At 40.9% G+C, this 22811-nt stretch overlaps 1 protein-coding gene across 2 annotated transcripts; it reads right to left on the bottom strand.

Moving 5' to 3' along the window:
- Nucleotides 1-9675: 9675 nt before the first annotated feature.
- LOC114651309 (cytochrome c oxidase assembly factor 4 homolog, mitochondrial) lies at nt 9676-16393 on the bottom strand. Of its 2 annotated transcripts, none has more exons than XM_028801241.2 (2): nt 16360-16393; nt 9676-10334 (listed from the first exon to the last, which is right to left on the bottom strand). In XM_028801241.2, exon 2 carries the CDS (start codon nt 10321-10323, stop codon nt 10078-10080), a length of 246 nt encoding a protein of 81 aa, XP_028657074.1. In that variant the 5' UTR covers nt 10324-10334; nt 16360-16393; the 3' UTR covers nt 9676-10077. The 2 variants fall into 2 exon arrangements, with proteins under 2 accessions (XP_028657074.1, XP_028657076.1); XM_028801243.2 differs by lacking the exon at nt 16360-16393 and adding an exon at nt 16068-16334.
- Nucleotides 16394-22811: the final 6418 nt, after the last annotated feature.

Here is a 22811-nt window from a genome sequence, read left to right on the forward strand (position 1 = left end):
GGATTTTAATGTTCTGCGTCCTGTACAGAGATTTACTTCACAGTCATTGGTTAAATTTGAACTATTTAACTCTCAATCTATCAGCAAAAAATCCATACTTATTGAAGAACACATCAGGGAAAAAGGACTTGACTTCATGCGTCTGACAGAAACCTGGCACCAGTCAGAGGTTTACTCTGCCTTAAATGAAGCCTGTCCACTTGGCTACAGTTACTTGGAGGCAGCTCGCAGCACTGGGCGTGGTGGTGGAATAGCTGTTATCCACCGTCAGGACCTGGGGTTGTCCCCTATCTTGATACCTGCAATATCTTCCTGTGAGTGCCTTGCATTTAAATGTAAGCCCCCGTTTCCCCTGACTGTTCTCCTTATCTATCGACCTCCAAAACCCAATTCTGCCTTTATTCCGGAAATTACTGATCTTCTCACAACACTCTGTGCTACTTCTGCCAACATCATAATCTTAGGAGATATAAATATTCATGTTGACAATCCCACAGGTTATCTCACTGCTGATTTCCTTGAGCTGCTAGATTCTCTCAACCTACAACAACATGTTGATGTTCCCACACATTCTAGGGGTCACACTCTTGACTTGGTCATTTCAAACTGTGCCCCAATCAGGAATCTACAGGTATTTGATCTTGGTATTTCAGACCACAAAGTTGTGTCATTGGAGCTGCCCTTTTTCTCCTCCCGTATCAAACCAAAACGACAGATCTACTTCAGAAATCTGAAGAATATCAATGTGGATGCCTTGGCCTTGGACCTTACATTTCTCTCCTCTGACTTTATCAGCTCCCTCTCTGTTGCTGACCTTGTGGATTTTTACAACCAGTCCCTGAGCAGTCTCCTGGACTTCCACGCCCCTTTAACATCTAGGTCCGTCTCATTCTCGTGCTCAGCACCTTGGTATACCTGCGAGCTGCGAAAAATGAAGGCGGCTGGGCGTGTCCTTGAGCGGCGGCTCAAGGCCTCTGGGCTGACTGTCCATAAACAGGCTTACAGAGAACACATGAGAGCGTATGCAGAAGCTCTGAAGGTTGCACGGTCCAAGTTTTATTCCACCATCATCAGAAATGGCTCCAGCAACCCTAAAAAACTTTTTTCAACCATAAATCATCTTGTCAAACCTCCTTTACCTGCCCATTCTGAGACCACTGATGACAGATGCAACATGTATATCAACTTTTTTAAACAAAAAGTTGATAATATCCGTTTACACCTCTCTACCAAGGATATCTTGCCCTTCCCAACTGTTGACTCATTGTCTGAGACCGTCCATCCTCTTTGCTCTTTCTCTGTTGCCACACGGGAAGAGGTGGAGGATGTCATCAGGAAAATGAAACCGTCTACTAGTTCCCTGGACCCTTTCCCCTCACCCTTGCCGAGGGCCAACATTTCTGCCATCTCTCCACTTATCACCAGGATAATAAATCAGTCCCTCCTGGCTGGCCATATTCCTTCTGCACTAAAAACTGCTGTCATCAGACCTCTACTGAAAAAATCCACCTTGGATCCTGAAGTTCTCTCCAATTATAGGCCCATCTCCAATCTTCCATTTCTCTCCAAAGTCCTGGAAAAAATAGTTGCAGCACAACTTCACGATCATCTCAAACTGAACAATCTGTTTGAAAAGTTTCAGTCTGGTTTTCGCCCTGGCCATAGCACTGAAACAGCCCTGGTCAGGGTCACCAATGATCTTCTGATGACGGCAGATACTGGTTCACCTTCACTACTTATCCTCCTTGACCTGACAGCTGCTTTTGACACAATAGACCATAACATCCTTCTTCACCGCCTGCAATACACTATTGGACTCTCAGGAATTGTTCTAAATTGGTTTACATCATACCTGACTGGCAGAACTGAGCATGTCGCCCTTGGCAGCGCAAAGTCCCACACCCACAACGTCGCCTGTGGTGTTCCACAGGGCTCTGTGCTGGGCCCTATCCTTTTTACTATCTACATGCTCCCCCTTGGAACTGTCATTGGCAGACATGGTTTATCGTTCCATTGCTATGCCGATGACACTCAGCTTTACCTCAGGACTACTCCCACCTCCTCTACTGCTCCTCTGCCAACATCTACATTGTCTACCTGCCTGGAGGAGATAGAGGCTTGGATGAGGCTCAATTTTCTTCAGCTGAACAGATCCAAAACAGAAGCCATCTTAGTTGGTACATCACATCATCTTCGCTCTTCTACCATCACCAGTATTACTTTCTCTGGCCAAAATATTCCTCTTTCCACATCTGTTACTAATTTGGGTGTTAGAATGGACTCCCAACTTACTTTTGACACCCACATCAAATATCTCTGTAAGTCATCTTTTTACCATCTCAAGAACATCGCCAAACTCCGCCCATTACTCACCCTGGCAGATGCAGAGAAGCTCGTCCATGCCTTTGTCTCTTCCAGGCTGGATTACTGTAATGCACTCCTCATTGGGATTCCTGGCAAGAGTATCCAGAGACTCCAGTATATTCAGAACAGCGCTGCCAGGATCCTGATGAGGGTGCGAAAGTATGATCACATCACCCCAATCCTGAAAACCCTTCACTGGCTCCCTGTTTCATTCAGAATAGAGTACAAGGTCTCCCTTCTTACCCATCAGTGCATTTATGGACATGCCCCTCTTTATCTACAGGAACTCCTTACCCCCCATAACTCCTTACGTTCCCTCCGCTCTGTACTCACTAACACTCTTCCAGTCCCCAGAACTAAGCTCAGCAGCATGGGTGACAGGGCGTTTTCATCGGTGGCGCCGAGGCTGTGGAATGCCCTCCCTGATTACCTGAGAGCCCCACAGTCGACTGAGGCCTTTAAGCGAAACCTAAAAACTCATCTTTTTAGAAAGTCATTTTGTTAAAGTATTTTATAGACTCTTCTGTTCTTTTTTTTTTATTTTATTATTCTATTTTTACTCTGTAGCACTTTGGGATTGCTAAAATATAAAGTGCAATATAAATAAAATTTATTATTATTATTATCATGAAATCTGAAGACTACCAAAAGATATTGGGGTGCAATGTAGGGCCCAGTGTCAGAAAGCTGTGTCTGCATCAGAGGTCATGGGTGTTCCAGCAGGACAATGACCCCAAACATACCTCTAAAAGCACTCAGAAATGGTTGAAGACAAAGCGCTGGAGAATTCTGAAGTGGCCAGCAATGAGTCCGGATTTAAATCCGATTGAACACTTATGGAGAGATCTCAAAATTGCTGTTGGGAGAAGGCGCCCTTCAAATCTGAGAAACCTTGAGTAGTTTGCAAAAGAAGAGTTGGTCGGAAATTCCAGTTGAGAGGTGTAACAAGCTTGTTGATGGTTATAGTAAGGGTTTGATTTCAGTTTTTTCCAAAGAGCGTGCAACCAAATATTAAGTTGAGGGTGCCAATAATTTTGTCCAGCCCGGTTTTTGAGTTTTGTGTGAAATTATGTCAGATTTGGCTTTTTTTCTGTTTTTTTTGTGTTTATCCAATGCACATAAAGGAAATAAACATGTGTATACCAAAACATCTGTAATTGCAACAATTTTCTGGGAGAAATTGTGCATTTTCTGGGAAAATTCCAGGGGTGCCGATAATTTCGGCCATGACTGTAAGTGTAATGGTAATATTATAAGGGTCTCTAAAATATATGCAGAGACCAGGTAGAACATCCTTTTTCGGTGGAAAAATGTGGAAACCTGCAACAATTGCACAACTTTTCCTAATTTAACCATCATTTTGGTATTTAGTGTTGAAAGTGCCTGGTCTAGATGATAATTCATCATCTACAGTATATGTTTTTCCTTACTGGAAATGACCGAGTAGCTTGGGTAATATGAAGGTATTTTGGGATAAATAGGAGCTGGAAAAAGCCAGGGCTTGAAACAGAGGAAAGGCCTTTTTATCTTACATGTATTACTCTGTCCAGTCAAATTCACATTATTCAAATTTATAAACTGATTTCATAGCTCTGTTTATGAAACCTAAAATGACCAGATGCTTTTTTCCACAAAATAAGAAAGAAATAAGTTCAGAATGCAATGGCACAAAAAACCCTTAAGTAGTTTTGTTACCAACGTGATTTATCAGGCACACACTCCTCAAAAAAGGTTCATTCTTATACTAAAACCTATCAGCCAACAAAAACACACATCTCAAGTAGTAGAGACAGAAACATTATTGAAGAATTGCATTTAACTTTTAAAATAGGTTTAACTTCTTAAAAAAAACAGTTAATAAAAACAGTTCAGGCGCTGGACAGCAGCATCTCAGAACTACCAGAATATTCCCTCCGTCACTGAACAGAGGAAAATGGGCAGGTTTCATGTCTGTTCTGCTGTATCCACGTGACTTAGTTTGAAAGAATGTACAAAAGCTGGATGGCAAAAATAATACACATCACTGTAGGGCAATAGCCAGCAGTGAAATGGGTAAATTTTAGGCCAATAAGTTACTTTATACAGTTACAATACACAGCCATTTTCAAATCATTCCACAAATACTTGATGAAGCTGAAGGTGGAACTCTGATTTGGACACTCAATGTCATTTAGTTTTTCACTCTTGAGCCTACCCAGTGCTGCTTTGGTCCTGTGTGTTACAGCACTGCCCTGCTTAAAAGAGAATTTTCAAATCTTGAGTCATTTTAAGCAAAACTGAAACAAAAGCACTGGAACTTTTGTTTGTCATGTGATATTATTCATCAGTTCCAGCAGTTTGCCTTGACCCTGCTGCTCTCATATACAAGCTGGAATTCAGATGATTATATTATGTAACTATTTGCTGTGCCCTCCACAGACAATTTCCTCCTTGATTTACCCCTCTGCTCTGCAGTTTAAAATTGCAAATTAAACAATTCAGATGTTATTAAAGTGCACAATGCTGACTTTCATCTTTGAATACATTTCAGTCACAACATGTTGAAGTGATAACACTTTTTATCTCTGGTCCCCCCATATCAGGGAACCATAATGTTTGGGACAATTGTTGACACAGGTGTTTGATTCCTTGGGTGTTTCATTGCTTTATAAGATACCTGGGCCTGCTTCTAACCTTTGGAGTCTGTAGTTTCCATTGTTCAACATTAGGACATGAGCTGTGCCAATGAAAGTCAAAGATGCCACTATGAGGCTGAAAAACAAGAATAAAACCATTACAGACATCAGTAAAACCTTAGGTGAAGAAGAGAGTGCAGACAAGGTGGACTGGGTGGAGAAGAGTGACAGAAATGATTTGTAATAAAAGAGTATCTGCAAAAGAGAAAGGAGGTACTGTATGTTGTATGGTTTGGAGATGGTGGCCCTAATGAAATGACAGCAGGCTGAGCTGGAAGTGGCAGAGTTGAAGACAGGATTGTAAATGAGTGTATTACATGATTTGGGCACATGTAGAAGAGAAATGAGGGGTATGTCAGAAAAAGATTGTTGAGAATGGAACTGCCAGGCAAGAGGTAATGAGGAAGGCCAAAGAGAAGGTTTATGAATGTGGTGAAGGCGGTAGGTGTGGCAGAAAATGATGTAAAAGACCAGGATTGATAAAGACGAATGATCCACTGTGGCGACCCCTAAACAAGAGCAGCCAAAAAAAAAGAAGCAGCAATGAAAGAATAAATGACACAAAATATTGAAAATCTTGACATCAGAAAATTCAGAAATGGGCTTAATAAATTTTATTTGAATGTAGTTAAGCATGGAGATATTTGAGTATGTCTCTTCTTGATTTTTAACATTTTCTTCACATTATGACGGTTAATCTGCTTTTTCAGATATTGTGCTTATTTAAGCTGTTACTTACTAGCAAGTGACCACACTAGTGACAGAAGCAGCCATGCCTGCAAAAGGACTAAACTTGGAAATCAGCAATCAATATTGAGCCTGTTGGATGATCACAGAGGTCTACAGCCAAATCGGTTCCTACTTAAACAAAGTTGAGAATTTGTTGTCCAGGCAATCCAAAAGTTCACAATGACCACGCTGCTACAAAAAAACCTATTCAGCAAATCACAATGAAATCCACAAGATGTTGGGGCTCAAAAACATGGGCACTGAATTACAAAAATAACACAAGAGGAACAAACTGCATATAGTCTCACTTTTAGACCCATGATACAAATCATGAAATTGACATTAGATATCATAAACAGTGTGAGGACATACTGTGCGCCCAAAGGTTGAGCCATGCATAGATGCCCCCAAAGAAGATCTGAAAAGAGAATACAGAATCATACCTCTGGAAAACATTCATGCACTTGTGCTGAATACAGCTAGAAAACTACAACAAAGATACTAACATCCCATTGACTTAAGAATCTTTGTCCTTGTGAAAATGAAGTCAAAGGAGGTGGCCTAAACTCTACACTTCATCCAACTCTGTCCAAACAGATAGAATATCCTTCATGGAAGCTAAACAACAAGCAGACACTGCACTCAGGTATTCCCAACCAATTTCAACACATTAAGGTTTCATGATAAAAATAAGGATATTTTTCAATATTTTCTTGCATTTTTAATTTAGCATCAACATAGAAATGTAACCTTTTTCTGTTTAAATCATTTATTTTGATTAATGGAATATTAAAGGATGTGTTAACTTGTGACCAATTTTAACTCAAGACTGTTCTATGGTAAAGTTGGAAGATGGAGCCAAAGAAAGAAGGTGGAATTTAAAAAATTGCAAATATTGCTCTTTGGCAAAATTAAAAAAAAAGAAACAAACAAACAAGGGAAACTATTTTTTTTTTAAACTGTGCTACTTTTCACAAAACATTTGCTGTGTACACAAATTTAGAAAACATTCGTTATCCTTCAGGTAAAATTAAAATGATTATTTTTACTTTATGACTACAGTAATCCCTCGCTATATCGCGCTTCGCCTTTCGCGGCTTCACTCCATCACGGATTTTATATGTAAGCATATTTAAATATATATCGCGGATTTTTTGCTGGTTCGCGGATTTCTGCGGACAATGGGTCTTTTAATTTCTGGTACGTGCTTCCTCAGTTGGTTTGCCCAGTTGATTTCATACAAGGGACGCTATTGGCAGATGGCTGAGAAGCTACCCAACTTACTTTTCTCCCTCTCTCTCTTGCGCTGACTTTCTCTGATCCTGACGTAGGGGGATTGAGCAGGGGGGCTGTTCGCACACCTAGACGATAAGGACGCTTGTCTAAAAATGCTGAAAGATTATCTTCACATTGGCTACCTTTTGTGCAGCTGCTTCCTGAAATGACATGCTGGACGGTGCTTTGCATACTTAAAAGCTCGAAGGGCACATATTGATTTTTGCTTGCTTTGCTCTCTCTCTCTCTCTGCTCCTGACGGAGGGGGATGTGAGCTGCCGCCTTCAACAGCTTTGTGCCGCGGTGCTTCGCATACTTAAAAGCAAACAGCACCATTGATTTGTTTGCTTTCCTCTGTCTTTCTGACAGACTCTGCTCCTGACACGCACTCCTTTGAAGAGGAAAATATGTTTGCATTCTTTTAATTGTGAGACGGAACTGTCATCTCTGTCTTGTCATGGAGCACAGTTTAAACTTTTGAAAAAGAGACAAATGTTTGTTTGCAGTGTTTGAATAACGTTCCTGTCTCTCTACAACCTCCTGTGTTTCTGCGCAAATCTGTGACCCAAGCATGACAATATAAAAATAACCATATAAACATATGGTTTCTACTTTGCGGATTTTCTTATTTTGCGGGTGGCTCTGGAACGCAACCCCCGCGATGGAGGAGTGATTACGTATACCTAACTAGCTGTTTAACACCAAGCCTAATTTTAAGTTGGAGTAGTGATAAAATACAAAATGTTTTGTTTACATTAATCAGGTTCACTTAATCACACGCCGTGGCGCAACGTTAGGGGCTTTGCCTCTGGTGCTGACGTCAGAGGTTCGCTTCCCCGAGAGGGGGGTGCAGTGAGTGTGTACGCCTGATGAGCCCAGAAATAGGGCGAAACACGTGTCGCGTACTCTTACTGCGGTGGGTTGGCACCCTGCCCGGAATTGGTTCCTGCCTTGTGCCCTGTGTTGGCTGGGATTGGCTCCAGCAGACCCCCGTGACCATGTGTTCGGATTCAGCGGGTTGGAAAATGGATGGATGGAGGTTCACTTAATTTTCGTATCACCTCAACTCATTTTCAATTTATTTAAATTTGACATAGAACCAGAGAAAGACAGAATCTATTCAGGCATCACAACAGTAACCAGACTTTGATGGAGCAACAGTGTGATTACAGGGCACACAAACATGTAAAGTTGTTTCTGACTAACATCTTAAAATTAATTTTACTACACCAAAACAAATGTATGTTCTGCATACTACATTCACCTTTTATAATCCTTGACCTCATGCAATTTTATTGTCCACCACTCTGAAGAAGGAAGACATTTATTTACATCAGGTAGCATGACAGCGTCTAAGGACTTCTGCTTAAAGATTAAAAATAGGAGGCAAGTTTAAGTGGAGTATTGCATGGTGTTCCTGTCCTTTATTATTACACTTCCAAACTTAAAATTTAATGTTAATCTCTATCATTTGAAAACTAGGGAAAACAAAGTAGCTGTTTTTTTTAGATCAAGCTTATAGCACATATATGTAAATTATGGTTCCATGACAACTCCCCACCTTAGTCAATTCCCCACATTCCCAACTCCCCACAATTACAATTCCCCACATCACAATTCCCCACATTGCAATTCCCCAAATTCACAATTCCCCACGTCCACAACTCCCCACATTGGGATAATATTTATTATAACCATAGACTAATGTACTATATAAGACAGTCCATATAATGATACAAAAGCGTGCCCTCCGTTTCCCCACATCGAGCATTATTTTATTTAAAAACGCTACTTGTTAATAAATATGTAAAAATACATTATCCAAGCATGCATTTTTATATACAATTTGCCTTTTAAAAATTTGAAACAGGTAAGTTGAATTCTATTATTTTTTGAATCTTTCTTAAAACATGCTAAAACGTAACATTTTTGATTTTTATCTTTTTTAAATTACCAAAATTAAAGTTCTCAAAAATAATAGACTCTACTTATGGTGTAAAAATAAAAACACGAAATAAATCAAATAAAATTCTTCTCGCGCCTTACAACGTATCTACGTGCTCCGCGTCGCGCGCACCAAGTTTGCACGTTTGATAGTCTGTAGCGAACTTACCCTAGTCGGGAGTAAAGATAAACCTGTACAGTGGAATTATTAGCAAATGGAATAGGACCTTATCTAATTCATTATTTTGTACCAAGCATATTTTGTATTAAACTCATTTGTTCATTTGTGTATATCAGTTACTTGTATTTTGTAATCAGTAATGCATTTCAATAAATTGTCATGAAATAAAACTTTTGGAGATTAATTACTACTATTTGCATTTTAGAATTCCTTCATTATATTATTAATTCAGTGCACTCCATATTATCCCAATGTGGGGAGTTGTGGAAGTGGGGAATTGCAATGTGGGGAATTGCAATGTGGGGAATTGTGATGTGGGGAATTGTAATTGTGGGGAGTTGGGAATGTGGGGAATTGACTGATGTGGGGAATTGTCTGGCCACCGTAAATTATATGCACCACACCATACTGTTGATGATTTCAAATGAGCGCTGGTAAAAAGGAACAAAGTTCTCTAAAAAAGTCAAAAAACACAGAAAAAACAAACATTGGAGTGTTCACTTCAAATACATTTTTATGAAATAATTGCACTTTAATGAAAGGAAATATATTTGTTAAATATTCTGCTTGATCATAATATTTTTCATATAAAAACTGTAAAAACAAGTGAAATTTTTAAAATTTAAACATTTTAAATACATCTTATGATAAAGAAGAACATTTTATTAAAGCCCCTTTCCTTCTATTTGACCATATAATTGCATGGGCACTTTTACACTTTTTGTAATATACTGTTAAATTCATCTACCACCAAAATTCATTGTTCATGTAGTAAAGCAAATTTAATTTACTGTTCAGTACTGCTTTAACAAAGGAATGATTGGAAAATTGCCTTATTGTACAAAGAAAGAATATTTGTAAAGTGAATAAAAGTTTGACAAATTAGTCTCTTTCTTATCAGCTTTGATCTTATGGTATTTTTTGTCCAATCTTAATTTGTTCTTCTCTTTTAGACTTCTGATATGATGACATACATTCCTTAAATCCCTGAACTTGTGGCTGACATTTTCTCCAGTCTTGGTGTTCTGCCATACATTCCTGCACAGCATAGTGCAAATGAGCACAACCAGTTTTTGAAATCATAAGTTCTACTGGGTCATCTTCTTCTTCAGCTTTTCCTGTACGGATGTGGGGCTTAGGTGATGGGGCTGTCATTTTGAAAATATCTGTAAGATTAAAATTAATACATACTCGTTACATGTTTAGAAACAAAATGTTGCAAAGAAATGAAAAATGACAGGCTTCTCTTACATAAAGATTCCATTACATTAGACAAACATACACAGGGAACCTTAAAAAATCCAATTACAAAGGTTTTAAGCATTCTGATTTGCCTTGTGCAATGGTCCTCTGCTTAAAACAATTTACTATGTTAATCAGATCTCTGACCTGCTACTAAAGTATACTGCAAACGATAATAATAAAAAAAGGAAACATTTCAAATAAATAGTAGTCACATATACTTGTCAGCTTTCTCTTTAACAAGTTGCTAAATGTATAATGGAGCAAGAGAATGCCCTTTGCTTCCTCCATAACCCAAATGGATCAGTGGGTTGAGGCCAGGTTAAATGCATCTGAAAAAAACTTTATTGTTTTGATCAACTCAGTTCAACCTTAAACTGTACTATTTCTTTGTTGACTAAGTGTTACTGACGTTCACAAGCCTCAATGAACATTTTCAGATTGAAAAAGTGGAGATCACTGCACTAAGAAATAAACTGGCTGAAACATAGGGATCTTCTTATGACTTTTATAAATAGAAGCAATACTGTACAGAACAAAATTGACCCCAGCAATGAGTCTAGGACATTGTCACTATATATGATGTGCTGTCCTACTTTAACACCCAAATACAAATAGTGTATTAATGACAATTACAGCCAGCCAGTACAATATACTCATCATGAAAAGTGGCAATTGCTGCAATCCATTTAGTACTCCCGGCTCAGTTAGGAATGAAGCTTATCCAGTTACAGACTGCTTTAAACAGCAAAGTAGTGTTGTAACCAATCACAGACTCATTCACTAATGCACTGGCGAACTAAAGGTACTCAGATCACCATATGAACAAATACAAGCCACCATGCCGATAGCATTTTTAGTAGTCTGATACCTAACACCATCTTTACGAATGTCTATCATGTTTGTATATTTCTTTATCATGTTTGCAGCAGCCGCCACAAACATTTTAAAGTAATGCTCAACCTTAATCACCCAATGCTTTTCTTGTGTTTTAGTACCAAAATGAAGGCAATGTTCAATAATTTGGAATTACAGTAGACCCCTGCGAAGTTGCAGTTCAGAGTTCGCGGCCTCAGTCATTCGTGGATTTTTTCTTAGAACCTAACTAACTAATAATTGTTAGCGGAAACCGCAAATATCCTCCCCAGTTTTTATGGCTTTTTTTCACGGGAATACTGTACTGTAGAGAGAACAGGAAGCAGCTGTAGAGACAACCGCGACTTGGGATGGTGAAAGTAGCCAATAGAATTTGAAACCGCAACGCCCAGCAGTCCCTGCAGTGGCTCTGATTGGTCTTCTGCTGAGGGTGCTGGGGCTGATGAGGTCAGAGGGTGTCAGCGTGGCTTATAAAAAGGGGACCAGTGACCAAAAGCAAAAAAAAAAAGTTTTTGTAATTTGTGTTTCAAGTTCCTGTCTGTCTGCCTTCTGTTGGAGTACCTGTACTTATTCATTTTGTCCTGGATCGATGCATACGTCTGGATTGTCTGCCTGTGTACATGAGGACTGTAAGTGGATTCATGGCCATCCTGCAAAGAAAGGAGCAATCCTGAACCCGTCTTCACCATTTCATGAACTACTGGTAGGACTATCTGTACATTCCCATTCAACGTGCGGATCTCTGGACTATCTATTTTCATCATTACATTTCATCCATTGCCATTTTTCATTAACTTTTTCATGATTTACTGTGTGTGTTTTGTTTGCACTTTGTTGTGTTTAATGTGTAATCGCCATATGGGGAACAGGGGTGGCATCGTTGTTTTCTTATTTCATCTGTTTTCATTACATTCTTTATTTGTTGTTTGATTACCGGTTTGCTTTGTTTTTGTTTGCTTTTGTTTTCCGAGTCAAGGCTGTAATCTCCACCATAAAAATAAATCACTACAAGCGTAGTGCAGCGCGAGAGAGAGACGCGCACACACACACAGGCAGCGCGAGAGAGAGAGAGAGAGAGAGACGCACACACACACAGGCAGCGCGAGAGAGAGACGCATAAGGTAGGAAGGCAGTTAAAGAATGCACTGGGCTTGATTTTGTTTTCACTTCTATTTACAGCGATCGGTTCATAGTGTGCATTGTTGTAATATTACTTTTCTTGGTGGTTTATTAAATTTCGGATTTTTTCAAATGTTCATTTTTTTCCCTGTGCTTAAAACTCATTAAAAAAAGTGTTTTTAGCCAGCAGTTGGTAGCGCTATAGCGTGAACTATTGCAGTGTTAGTTTTCTCTGTTGTTCAAGGTTTTCTCAGTGTTATTCTATGTTTTTACATTTAGTTTACTATTACGCTGTGCATTTTATGGTTTAATTAACTATATTTGTGCTTAAAAACTTTAAAAAAATATATATTTACATACAGTTCATATGGTCTGGAACGGATTAATTGTATTTACATACAATCCTATGGGGGAAATTACTTCGGTTCACGACCAAATCGGTTTACGACCAGAGTTTTGGAATGAATTATGGTCGTGAACTGTTCCACTGTACTGGTTTTCCCACATTCAAATGCTTCCTCTGAATGAATGTTTTTCGAAAGTATTTTAATTAAAAACTCCCAAAACAGGCTAATTAAACATACACTTAATCGACTGATACACCTGCATTCTTCACACATTGTGTATGTGCAAAATTCACAGTGACAAAAACAATGTGAACTCCATAATGTTGAGGAAATAACACACCAGGAATGTCCCTACAGCCTCAACAGCATCAAAGGCTACAGAAACCAACACCAATTTTAAGGCTGAAATTGCAGTTTAAGGTAAACCATATATTTAAACATTTTGTTCCATATTATATACAATGTCAAAGCTCTAAGGCATACTCTTTCCCAAGGAATGCCAAAGGGGCCCACCTGGCAATGCCCCTTCAAATCCCATCACAAATCCATCCACCTTTATTGCCGCCATAGGTCGTCCCTTATTTTTGTTTACAAACGGTGGCAACTCTATTTAAATGTTTCATTTATTAAACATCAGGTGACACCATTTCCTGATAAAGGAAATAATTCTGTCAATTTGTACTAATTGAAAGTTTTCAAGTTTGTTTGACAAATTAATGAAAATACAATTTATTTAGAACCATTTTACTATAATATAAAAATTACCCTTCATTTCTTTTAGCTGTTAAAGTTGCAGAAACTACATGTGGTAGGATTTTTCGAATAGGGTACCACAGATTGATGGCCATAACTATCAATTTGTGTTACAGTGATAAAATTCGACAAAACTGGACAAACAGACTCAACATCAGGCGTTTAACAAAACATTATGAAGAAAAAGGCAGAGTAGCCATGGGCACCACTCATAGCCAGAACAAGGTACAAATAGTCCTATTTAATTTCATGTATAATTGCTTTGCTCTAGAGCTGGGTGATAAATCGATTTTACCAATTTATTTTAACTTTTTGTTTAGGGCAATGTGCAAAATAAAAGTTGCAATTTATTATACACTGGCTAATTAACAGAGTCTGCTTAGTTCACAAAATAATCTTTATAGCCTATGCGTAAGTTTTTATTTTACTTCAAGGCCTGCGAAAATTCACTGCTGGGTTGGCACACACATACGTCATTTTATTTATATATATATATATATATATATATATATATATATATATATATATATATATATATATAGCAGACACACAGTGTGCATGTCCGTATGCATATGTATGTGTCATGTTGGAAGCAAGTCCATTGTATGCATAAATGAAATGTTAAAGTGTGAAACACTTTTAAATGTTTAGCCAAATTAGCCTGCGCTATACAGTGTTTGATTGTGGTCTGTGTCTCAGTATTTTTAGTACATTCATTTTTTTTTCTATAAAGAGAATGGTTTAAAGGACCAAAGGATTGATCATGGCATTGGTGTTTATAAAATGGTTATCAGTGCTTTTTCATTCAGTTGGAAAAAAAGAAGAAAGATGGCTGTGGTACAAGCAGAACTCGGTCTACCCACTCACCAGCTTATTACGGCGTCCCCAACAAGGTGGGGTTCAAGACAAAGGAAGACTGAATGATTCCTGGAACAGGAAAAAAGTCATAGCCCAGGTCCTGGGGTCAGATAAGAAAACTAGGCACCTTATGCCAACATGGCAAGAGAAAGACATTTTGGAATTAGTAAATAAAGCTGGGAAACCACTCCAAGACTTCACTGATGCCCTCTCTGATGAGACTTATGTCAGTATCTCCTACCTCAAACTGACAGAGTATGGAGACACTGGACTTACAAAACAAATAAAAAAAACCAACAGACTAAAGAATCTTGATGGAAAATACAGTGACCCTGTCACGGATGCACTTTTGGACATGGCTTCACTGATAGACCCCAAGTTAAGCACAAATTACATTGACCATGACAAAGTGGAACAAATTAAGAAAAGAGCTATTATGGAGCTGACACCTCTTCTCACTGACAAAATATCAGAGCCTGAAGAAGAAGCTCAGCCCAATCTAAAAAAGACTTTAGCAAGCTTCTTGAAGAAGAAAGGGCTCTCTTCCCCCCAGTCAAATGCACAAATAATTGAAAATGAGCTGGCAACCTACTTGTTGTCCCCTGACACAGATCCAGATACTGATCCACTTCAGTGGTGGAAACTCAAAGAAGCAAACTTCCCAAGGCTCAGTAATTTTGGCCAATAAATATCTCTCCATCACTGCTACAAGCACCCCATCAGAGAGGGTCTTTAGTGGTTTGACATTGTAACAAGCCATACAGCATACCATAATCCAAAGGCAGTAGACAGGCTTGTGTTCCTTGCAAATTTTTTTTTTTAATTTAAATTAAGTTTTTGCAAGTTGCAAATGTGTGTTGTCTGAAAAGTCTTCAGGTATACTTTTCCCCCCCAAGAGGCACATTTTATTTATTTTTTCGAAACTTGTTTACGTGGATTTGCACTTCATTGTTCCTCAAGAAGAGATTCGTCGTTTGCAAACTCCTTAGTTGTGAGTAGACACCAAACAGCACCAGGGAGCAATTCCAGTTCTAAAACCACTTAAAGAAATTTGCATGTTGTTCTTATGTGTGTTGATATTGTTACAATTAAAGCTGTTTTAATAATGTATTTGCTTTTTTGGAAAAAAAAAAATCGGAACCGTAAACTGACTGTAGGTTGAAAAAATATTGCAGATTTTATTTTTAGCCAATATCGCTCAGCCCTACATCACGCTTGCTTATTTTGAAATTGCTAAAAAAAATGATTGCATCTAATTCTTTCTGCTTCGCTTTCCTTCCTAACCTTTGGGGTAGCTTCAAAGTATTAAAATTTCCACTTTACGTAAGTTACTTTTTAAACAAATCACACACGTGAACAGACACTCTTTTAAACATTTCCAACACTACGAAACAAGAGATATTGTAAAAATGCATACATTTCATATATTGCTTACAATCAGTCTAATATGTAGTTGTATCTTTCATAAAACATCTCGCTACTTTAAAATATTGGAATAAGTGTTAACGCGAAAATGGTTGTATTTTATAAACTTTACCATACAAATTTCCAAAAATCGTGGATTCGTCTCTTCTGTATTAGTGCACGTTATATTTATGTTCATATCAGCTTCTGGTTAACTAAAAGGAAACGTGGAAACTTGACAATGAAGCGCCAAGTGTTCATGCTTCCACTCAAATTTACAAAATAATATAATAAACTTACTGCGTTATGGGCTAGATGTGCTGTATTTGGCTGAAGCCGCATTCCGCGTGAGTAGTTCTGACAGCCGAGACTGAATAGCCGCGGCTCATTCATCGGACCTTCAAGCGACCTCCAGGCTTGAATTCACCGCTCACTGATCTGACTAGGACTTTCAACTGTACCGCCAGTTCTCAAGCTCAAATGATCTGTTCTAGCTCGGGCAATCGAGCGTTTTTTTTTTTAACTACGTCAGTATTTAACACAGTTTAAAGTATAAACACTGCAGTTTTTACATGCAAAAAGTAAACTTTACAGAAGCCACTTCACATTCCCTACAATACAACAGTAAGAAACCGAAGTCAGAGGAAGTGTGTAACATGGAAATGTCTCCGAGTCTTCAGATATTTACGAGTTCCGGTATATTTCTTATCTCGTCAAAGGTTAAAAAAAAAGTGAACGTTTCTAGAAGAATTCCCCAGTATAGGTCACTGTATATTTATTACAGGCGAAAGTAGGGTGAAATGACACCTTTTATTGGCTAACTAAATAGATTACAAGTAAAAGGTGTCATTTCACGCTACTTTCTCCTGTATCAATCTGTGGCTAACACGCTACAACACTCTACTACTATGTATTATGAACCTCTGTATCATAAAAGACAGTTGTAAAATAATGTATAGGAAACTTCATCATAGAATTAATTTTTTTTTTGTTATCAGCAAAATGCCACCTAAATTAGTGTTCCAGTTTCAGCACAAGTCCCCTACAGAATCCAGATTTGGAGTAGTTTAGTAAATAGGAAACGTTTAAATAACCGATGAAAATAAACTTTACAAAAGTACTGCTTGGACCTTTCCCTTAAACAAGGCTACAATATGAGTGGTCTCACTGATGCTACAGCACGGGGGCAGGACGGTAACTGTCCCTTCCTTTTTGTTTAAGATCAATATATGACCATATTTTACTGCTGAACTGCGCTGCTTTTATTTTTAATTTTGCGTTACCACAAGTTATCTACCCCTGGCTAGGGGGCGGGCGATAGACCCACAGCTGAACCAATGATACGTCAGTGTTGGTAGATTTGGCTAAAGTTTGATTGGATTGTGATTAACATGTGTGCAAGCTGACAGGACTGAATTAAATTAATTGAATAAGATAATTCTTGTAAAATAAGTTAATCTCATTAAATGTTGAACAAGAACCAAGTGAACAACAGTTCGTATATTAAACTTCAGAAAGTCTAAGTACCTTCATCTTCCAGGTTGTGTGCAAGAATAGATTTCACTAATTGTAGATAATTTATAAATATCTTGGAGTGCAGTTGGGTGACAGGCTGGACTGGTCAGAGAACACAAAGGCTCTGTTCAGCAAGGAGCAAAGCCGGCTCTATTTTCTGAGGAGTCTGGGCTCCTTTAACATATGTAAAAAACTCCAGCAGATGTTCTATCAGTCTGTGGTTGCAAGGTCACTTAAAGATGAGAGATGCTGATTGTATTGACAAGCTCATCAGGTGAGCAGGATCTGTGGTTGGTATGGACATTGACTCTCTGATGACAGTGGCAGAGAGGAGGACACTATGCAAGCTGCTATCTATTATGGACAAGGAACATCACCCACTATACTCCACAATAATTAAGCAGAGGAGATTGGTCAGTAGGCTGCTATCACAGAACTGCAATATGGACCAGATACAAAAGATCTTTTCTCACCAGAGCCATTAGGCTCTTTTAATTCTTCCTACACGTGGCGGGGTGTGGACAAATTCCCTACTCATAAGATATATTGCTATACACTACATGTTGTATCTCACTACTTGCTCAAATGGTCAAAAGGGAGTGATTCCTACAGTACAGATGAGGAACAACAGCCGACTGAGCGCAAAGGGTTCCACTCTTCATCTGTCTTCCCTATGGCAGCATGCGCTGACAGCACGTTGCTGCACCCACCACACAATGAACAACATGGATTGGGACCAGAGTGCAGCAGGTGATACCTCATGAGGATGAAATTGTCTTTACTTGAGTGAACTCCTCAAAATTTATAGCACAACAGCCTCAGTTACGCACCCATTTTCAAAGCAAATACTTCTGAAATCAAAACTATGCAATAGCTGTGGTGAGAAGAGGCTTTTTGACCTTCTCCACCTATCCAATGAAAGCGACATTGGCATATACCAACCTAAAATTATAGACATATTCAAACATTATTTTCTTTACATACGGTAAATAATAATTTGCTTTACATTTTGTAAGCATGTTTTTTATCTTTTTAGTTAGAGGCAATGCTTTAGGTTTTCAAAAAACCTTTTGATGTCTTGAAAAATAAGAATAAACAGTTTAATATCAATTCATATATACATCTACAGTATCTATCTATCTAATCTATCTATCTATCTATCTATCTATATACAGTATTAACGGTGCATTGCACGATAACGTGCAGTGAATACGCTTGAGCATTCCTAGTTTTCATCCCCTTTCTCTGTACGTTTAGCATTCGTTTGCTCAGAGGTTGATCGCTTGCTGCTTCCTGAGCAGCTCTTCTTTTCTCCATCCTAGTGGCCCGCTTCTTCTCTTCTTTCGTTGGCATCTTTTTATGTTAAAATTGATCAAGTCAGTGTTTGTGTTGCAATTGCTTAGTACGTTTTCCTTAATTTTTCAGTTAAGCTGGAACTTAAGTCTTCAATCTGCCTCAAGAATGATTTAAGATATGAAGAGGTAGGGAAAAAGATGGCAAAGGTGGTAGGGATGAGAATGGCGCCCATACACATGCGCCACACAGCCACCCTGCTGGCCACTGCCAAGAGTTGACTCTACAATAAAATAAAATAAAAATAAAAACAGGAATAACCTTTCAGGTCAATCATCACCATCACCAGATAGTAGACATCACGTAGTATATGTGTACCAAATTTCAGTTCAATAGGTCAAATGGTTTGCAAGCTACAGGTGATTTAAAATCCTGGGCAGACAAACAAACAGCCACGGTAGCGTATTATATATAAAGATATGTAAATATACATATTAATAATATATCATTAACTCATTCCAAAGACTGTCTGCTACAATGACCAGAATAAATATACATGAGTATAATTACATCATAGTCCAATAAATCGTTTTAGTATAGACTTTAGTTAAAGGAATTTGCCCAGGAGTTTTGCTCCTGTCTATCTATAAGAATCTGCATGCATCCAATTCAATTCCCTGGTAGAAATGTCAATCAGTCTTCAAAATGTGCAATGTATCACGATCAGGGTCATAAATGTCATATTTGATCAGGTCTTGCACAGATTGCAAGATCCAAATTCCATTCTCCTTTACATATAAAATGATTTTTATAATAAAGAAGGGTGCAACATTACAGTTGACTGACCTGACAAATGGAACCTCTTCCATTCAAAATCTAAACTGTGATTTGAGGAGTTCAACATGATGCAAAGATTTATTGTTTTCATACTAATTGATAGATTTGCATTTGTTTTTTTTCTTTCCTTAAAGAGGAACTATCAAATTCATTTGCTTTCTTTTCTTTAGTATTAAATATAAATGGCAGTTTTAAGGTGAGATACATTAAAAAAGAAAATAAGAACATATGCAAAGTTTAACAAGACCTTTTTGTACAAAATCTTCTTTTCTTCTTTGTCTGGTGGGTCCATACAAATATTTGTCTTGAGACTGAAAATCCCCTCCTTTAACCGTCACCTTATCGTGGTGGAGGGGTTTGCGTGTCCCAATGATCCTAGGAGCTCTGTTGTCCGGGGCTTTATGCCCCTGGTAGGGCCACCCAAGGCAAACTGGTCCTAGGTGAGGGATGAGACAAAGAGCGGTTAAACAAACCTCCTATGAAGAAAAACAATTTTGGACGGCGTTTTCCCTTGCCCGGACGCGGGTCACCGGGGCCCCACTCTGGAGCCAGGCCTGGAGGTGGGGCTCGATGGCGAGCGCCTGGTGGCCGGGCCTGCACCCATGGGGCTCGGCCGGGCACAGCCCAAAGAGGCAACGTGGGTCCCCCTTCCCATGGGCTCACCACCTATGGGAGGGGCCAAGGAGGTCGGGTGCAGTGTGAGTTGGGTGGTGGCCGAAGGCGGGGACCTTGGCGGTCCGATCCTCGGCTACAGAAACTGGCTCTTGGGACGTGGAATGTCACCTCTCTGAAGGGGAAGGAGCCTGAGCTAGTGCGCGAAGTTGAGAGGTTCCGGCTAGATATAGTCGGACTCACCTCGACGCACAGCTTGGACTCTGGAACCAATCTCCTTGAGAGGGGCTGGACTCTCTACCACTCTGGAGTTGCCCCCGGTGAGAGGCGCCGAGCAGGTGTGGGTATACTTATTGCCCCCCAACTTGGAGCCTGTACATTGGGGTTTACCCCGGTGGACGAGAGGGTAGCCTCCCTTCGCCTTCGGGTGGGGGGACGGGTCCTAACTGTTGTTTGTGCGTATGCACCGAACAGCAGTTCGGAGTACCCACCCTTTTTGGAGTCCCTGGAGGGGGTGCTAGAGGGCATACCTTCTGGGGACTCCCTCGTTCTGCTGGGAGACTTCAATGCTCACGTGGGCAATGACAGTGAGACCTGGAAGGGCGTGATTGGGAGGAATGGCCCCCCTGATCTGAACCCGAGCGGTGTTTTGTTATTGGACTTCTGTGCTCGTCACGGATTGTCCATAACGAACACCATGTTCAAGCATAGGGGTGTTCATATGTGCACTTGGCACCAGGACACCCTAGGCCTCAGTTCGATGATCGACTTTGTGGTCGTGTCGTCGGACTTGCGGCCACATGTCTTGGACACTCGGGTGAAGAGAGGGGCGGAGCTGTCAACTGATCACCACCTGGTGGTGAGTTGGCTTCGATGGTGGGGGAGGATGCCGGTCAGGCGTGGTAGGCCCAAACGTGTTGTGAGGGTCTGCTGGGAACGTCTGGCAGAGCCCCCTGTCAGAAGTAGCTTCAACTCCCACCTCCGGCAGAACTTCGACCACATCCCGAGGGAGGTGGAGGACATTGAGTCCGAATGGGCCATGTTCCGTGCCTCTATTGTTGAGGCAGCTGACCGGAGCTGTGGCCGTAAGGTGGTCGGTGCCTGTCGTGGCGGCAATCCCCGAACCCGCTGGTGGACACCGGCGGTGAAGGATGCCGTCAAGCTGAAGAAGGAGTCCTACAGGACCCTTTTGTCCTGTGGGACCCCGGAGGCAGCTGATAGGTACCGGCAGGCCAAGCGGAATGCGGCTTTGGTGGTTGCTGAGGCAAAAACTCGGGCGTGGGAGGAGTTTGGGGAGGCCATGGAGAATGACTTTCGGACGGCTTCGAGGAGATTTTGGTCCACCATCCGGCGTCTCAGGAAGGGGAAGCAGTGCAGTGTCAACACTATATATGGTGGGGATGGTGCGCTGCTGACCTCGACTCGGGACGTTGTGGGTCGGTGGGGGGAATACTTCGAAGACCTCCTCAATCCCATTAACATGCCTTCCAATGAGGAAGCAGAGCCTGGGGACTGAGAGGTGGGCTCCCCCATCTCTGGGACTGAGGTCACCGAGGTGGTCAAAAAACTCCTTGGTGGCAGGGCCCCGGGGGTGGATGAGATACGCCCGGAGTTCCTCAAGGCTCTGGATGTTGTAGGACTGTCTTGGCTGACACGCCTCTGCAACATCGCATGGACATCAGGGACAGTGCCTCTGGATTGGCAGACCGGGGTGGTGGTCCCCCTCTTTAAGAAGGGGGATCGGAGGGTGTGTTCCAACTACAGAGGGATCACACTCCTCAGCCTCCCTGGAAAAGTCTATTCAGGGGTCCTGGAGAGGAGGGTCCGTCGGATAGTCGAGCCTCGGATTCAGGAGGAACAGTGTGGTTTTCGTCCTGGTCGCGGAACAGTGGACCAGCTCTATACCCTTAGCAGGGTCCTGGAGGGTGCATGGGAGTTTGCCCAACCAGTCTACATGTGTTTTGTGGACTTAGAAAAGGCATTCGACCGTGTCCCTCGGGGAATCCTGTGGGGGTACTCCGAGAGTATGGGGTACCGGCCCCCCTGATAAGGGCTGTTCAGTCCCTGTACGATCGGTGCCAGAGCTTGGTCCGCATTGCCGGCAGTAAGTCGAACCCGTTTCCAGTGAGAGTTGGACTCCGCCAGGGCTGCCCTTTGTCACCGATTCTGTTCATAACTTTTATGGACAGAATTTCTAGGCGCAGCCAGGGCGTTGAGGGGGTCCGGTTTGGTGGGCTCAGGATTGGGTCACTGCTTTTTGCAGATGATGTTGTCCTGTTTGCTTCATCAGGCCGTGATCTTCAGCTCTCTCTGGATCGGTTCGCAGCCGAGTGTGAAGCGGCTGGGATGAGAATCAGCACCTCCAAATCCGAGACCATGGTCCTCAGCCGGAAAAGGGTGGAGTGCCCTCTCAGGGTTGTTAGCGAGATCCTGCCCCAAGTGGAGGAGTTCAAGTATCTCGGGGTCTTGTTCACGAGTGAGGGAAGAATGGAGCGTGAGATCGACAGGCGGATCGGTGCGGCATCCGCAGTAATGCGGGCATTGCATCGGTCTGTCGTGGTGAAAAAGGAGCTGAGCCGCAAGGCGAAGCTCTCAATTTACCAGTCGATCTATGTTCCTACCCTCACCTATGGTCATGAGCTATGGGTAGTGACCGAAAGAACGAGATCGCGAATACAAGCGGCTGAAATGAGTTTCCTCCGCAGGGTGTCTGGGCTTTCCCTTAAAGATAGGGTGAGAAGCTCAGTCATCCAGGAGGGGCTCAGAGTAGAGCCGCTGCTCCTCCGC

Source organism: Erpetoichthys calabaricus, chromosome 4 (assembly GCF_900747795.2).
Source record: "Erpetoichthys calabaricus chromosome 4, fErpCal1.3, whole genome shotgun sequence".
Classification (NCBI taxonomy): domain Eukaryota; kingdom Metazoa; phylum Chordata; class Cladistia; order Polypteriformes; family Polypteridae; genus Erpetoichthys; species Erpetoichthys calabaricus.

Bases quoted from the DNA above. Each gene is read 5' to 3' on its own strand.
- LOC114651309 (XM_028801241.2), bottom strand. From the start codon at position 10,323: ATGACAGCCCCATCACCTAAGCCCCACATCCGTACAGGAAAAGCTGAA.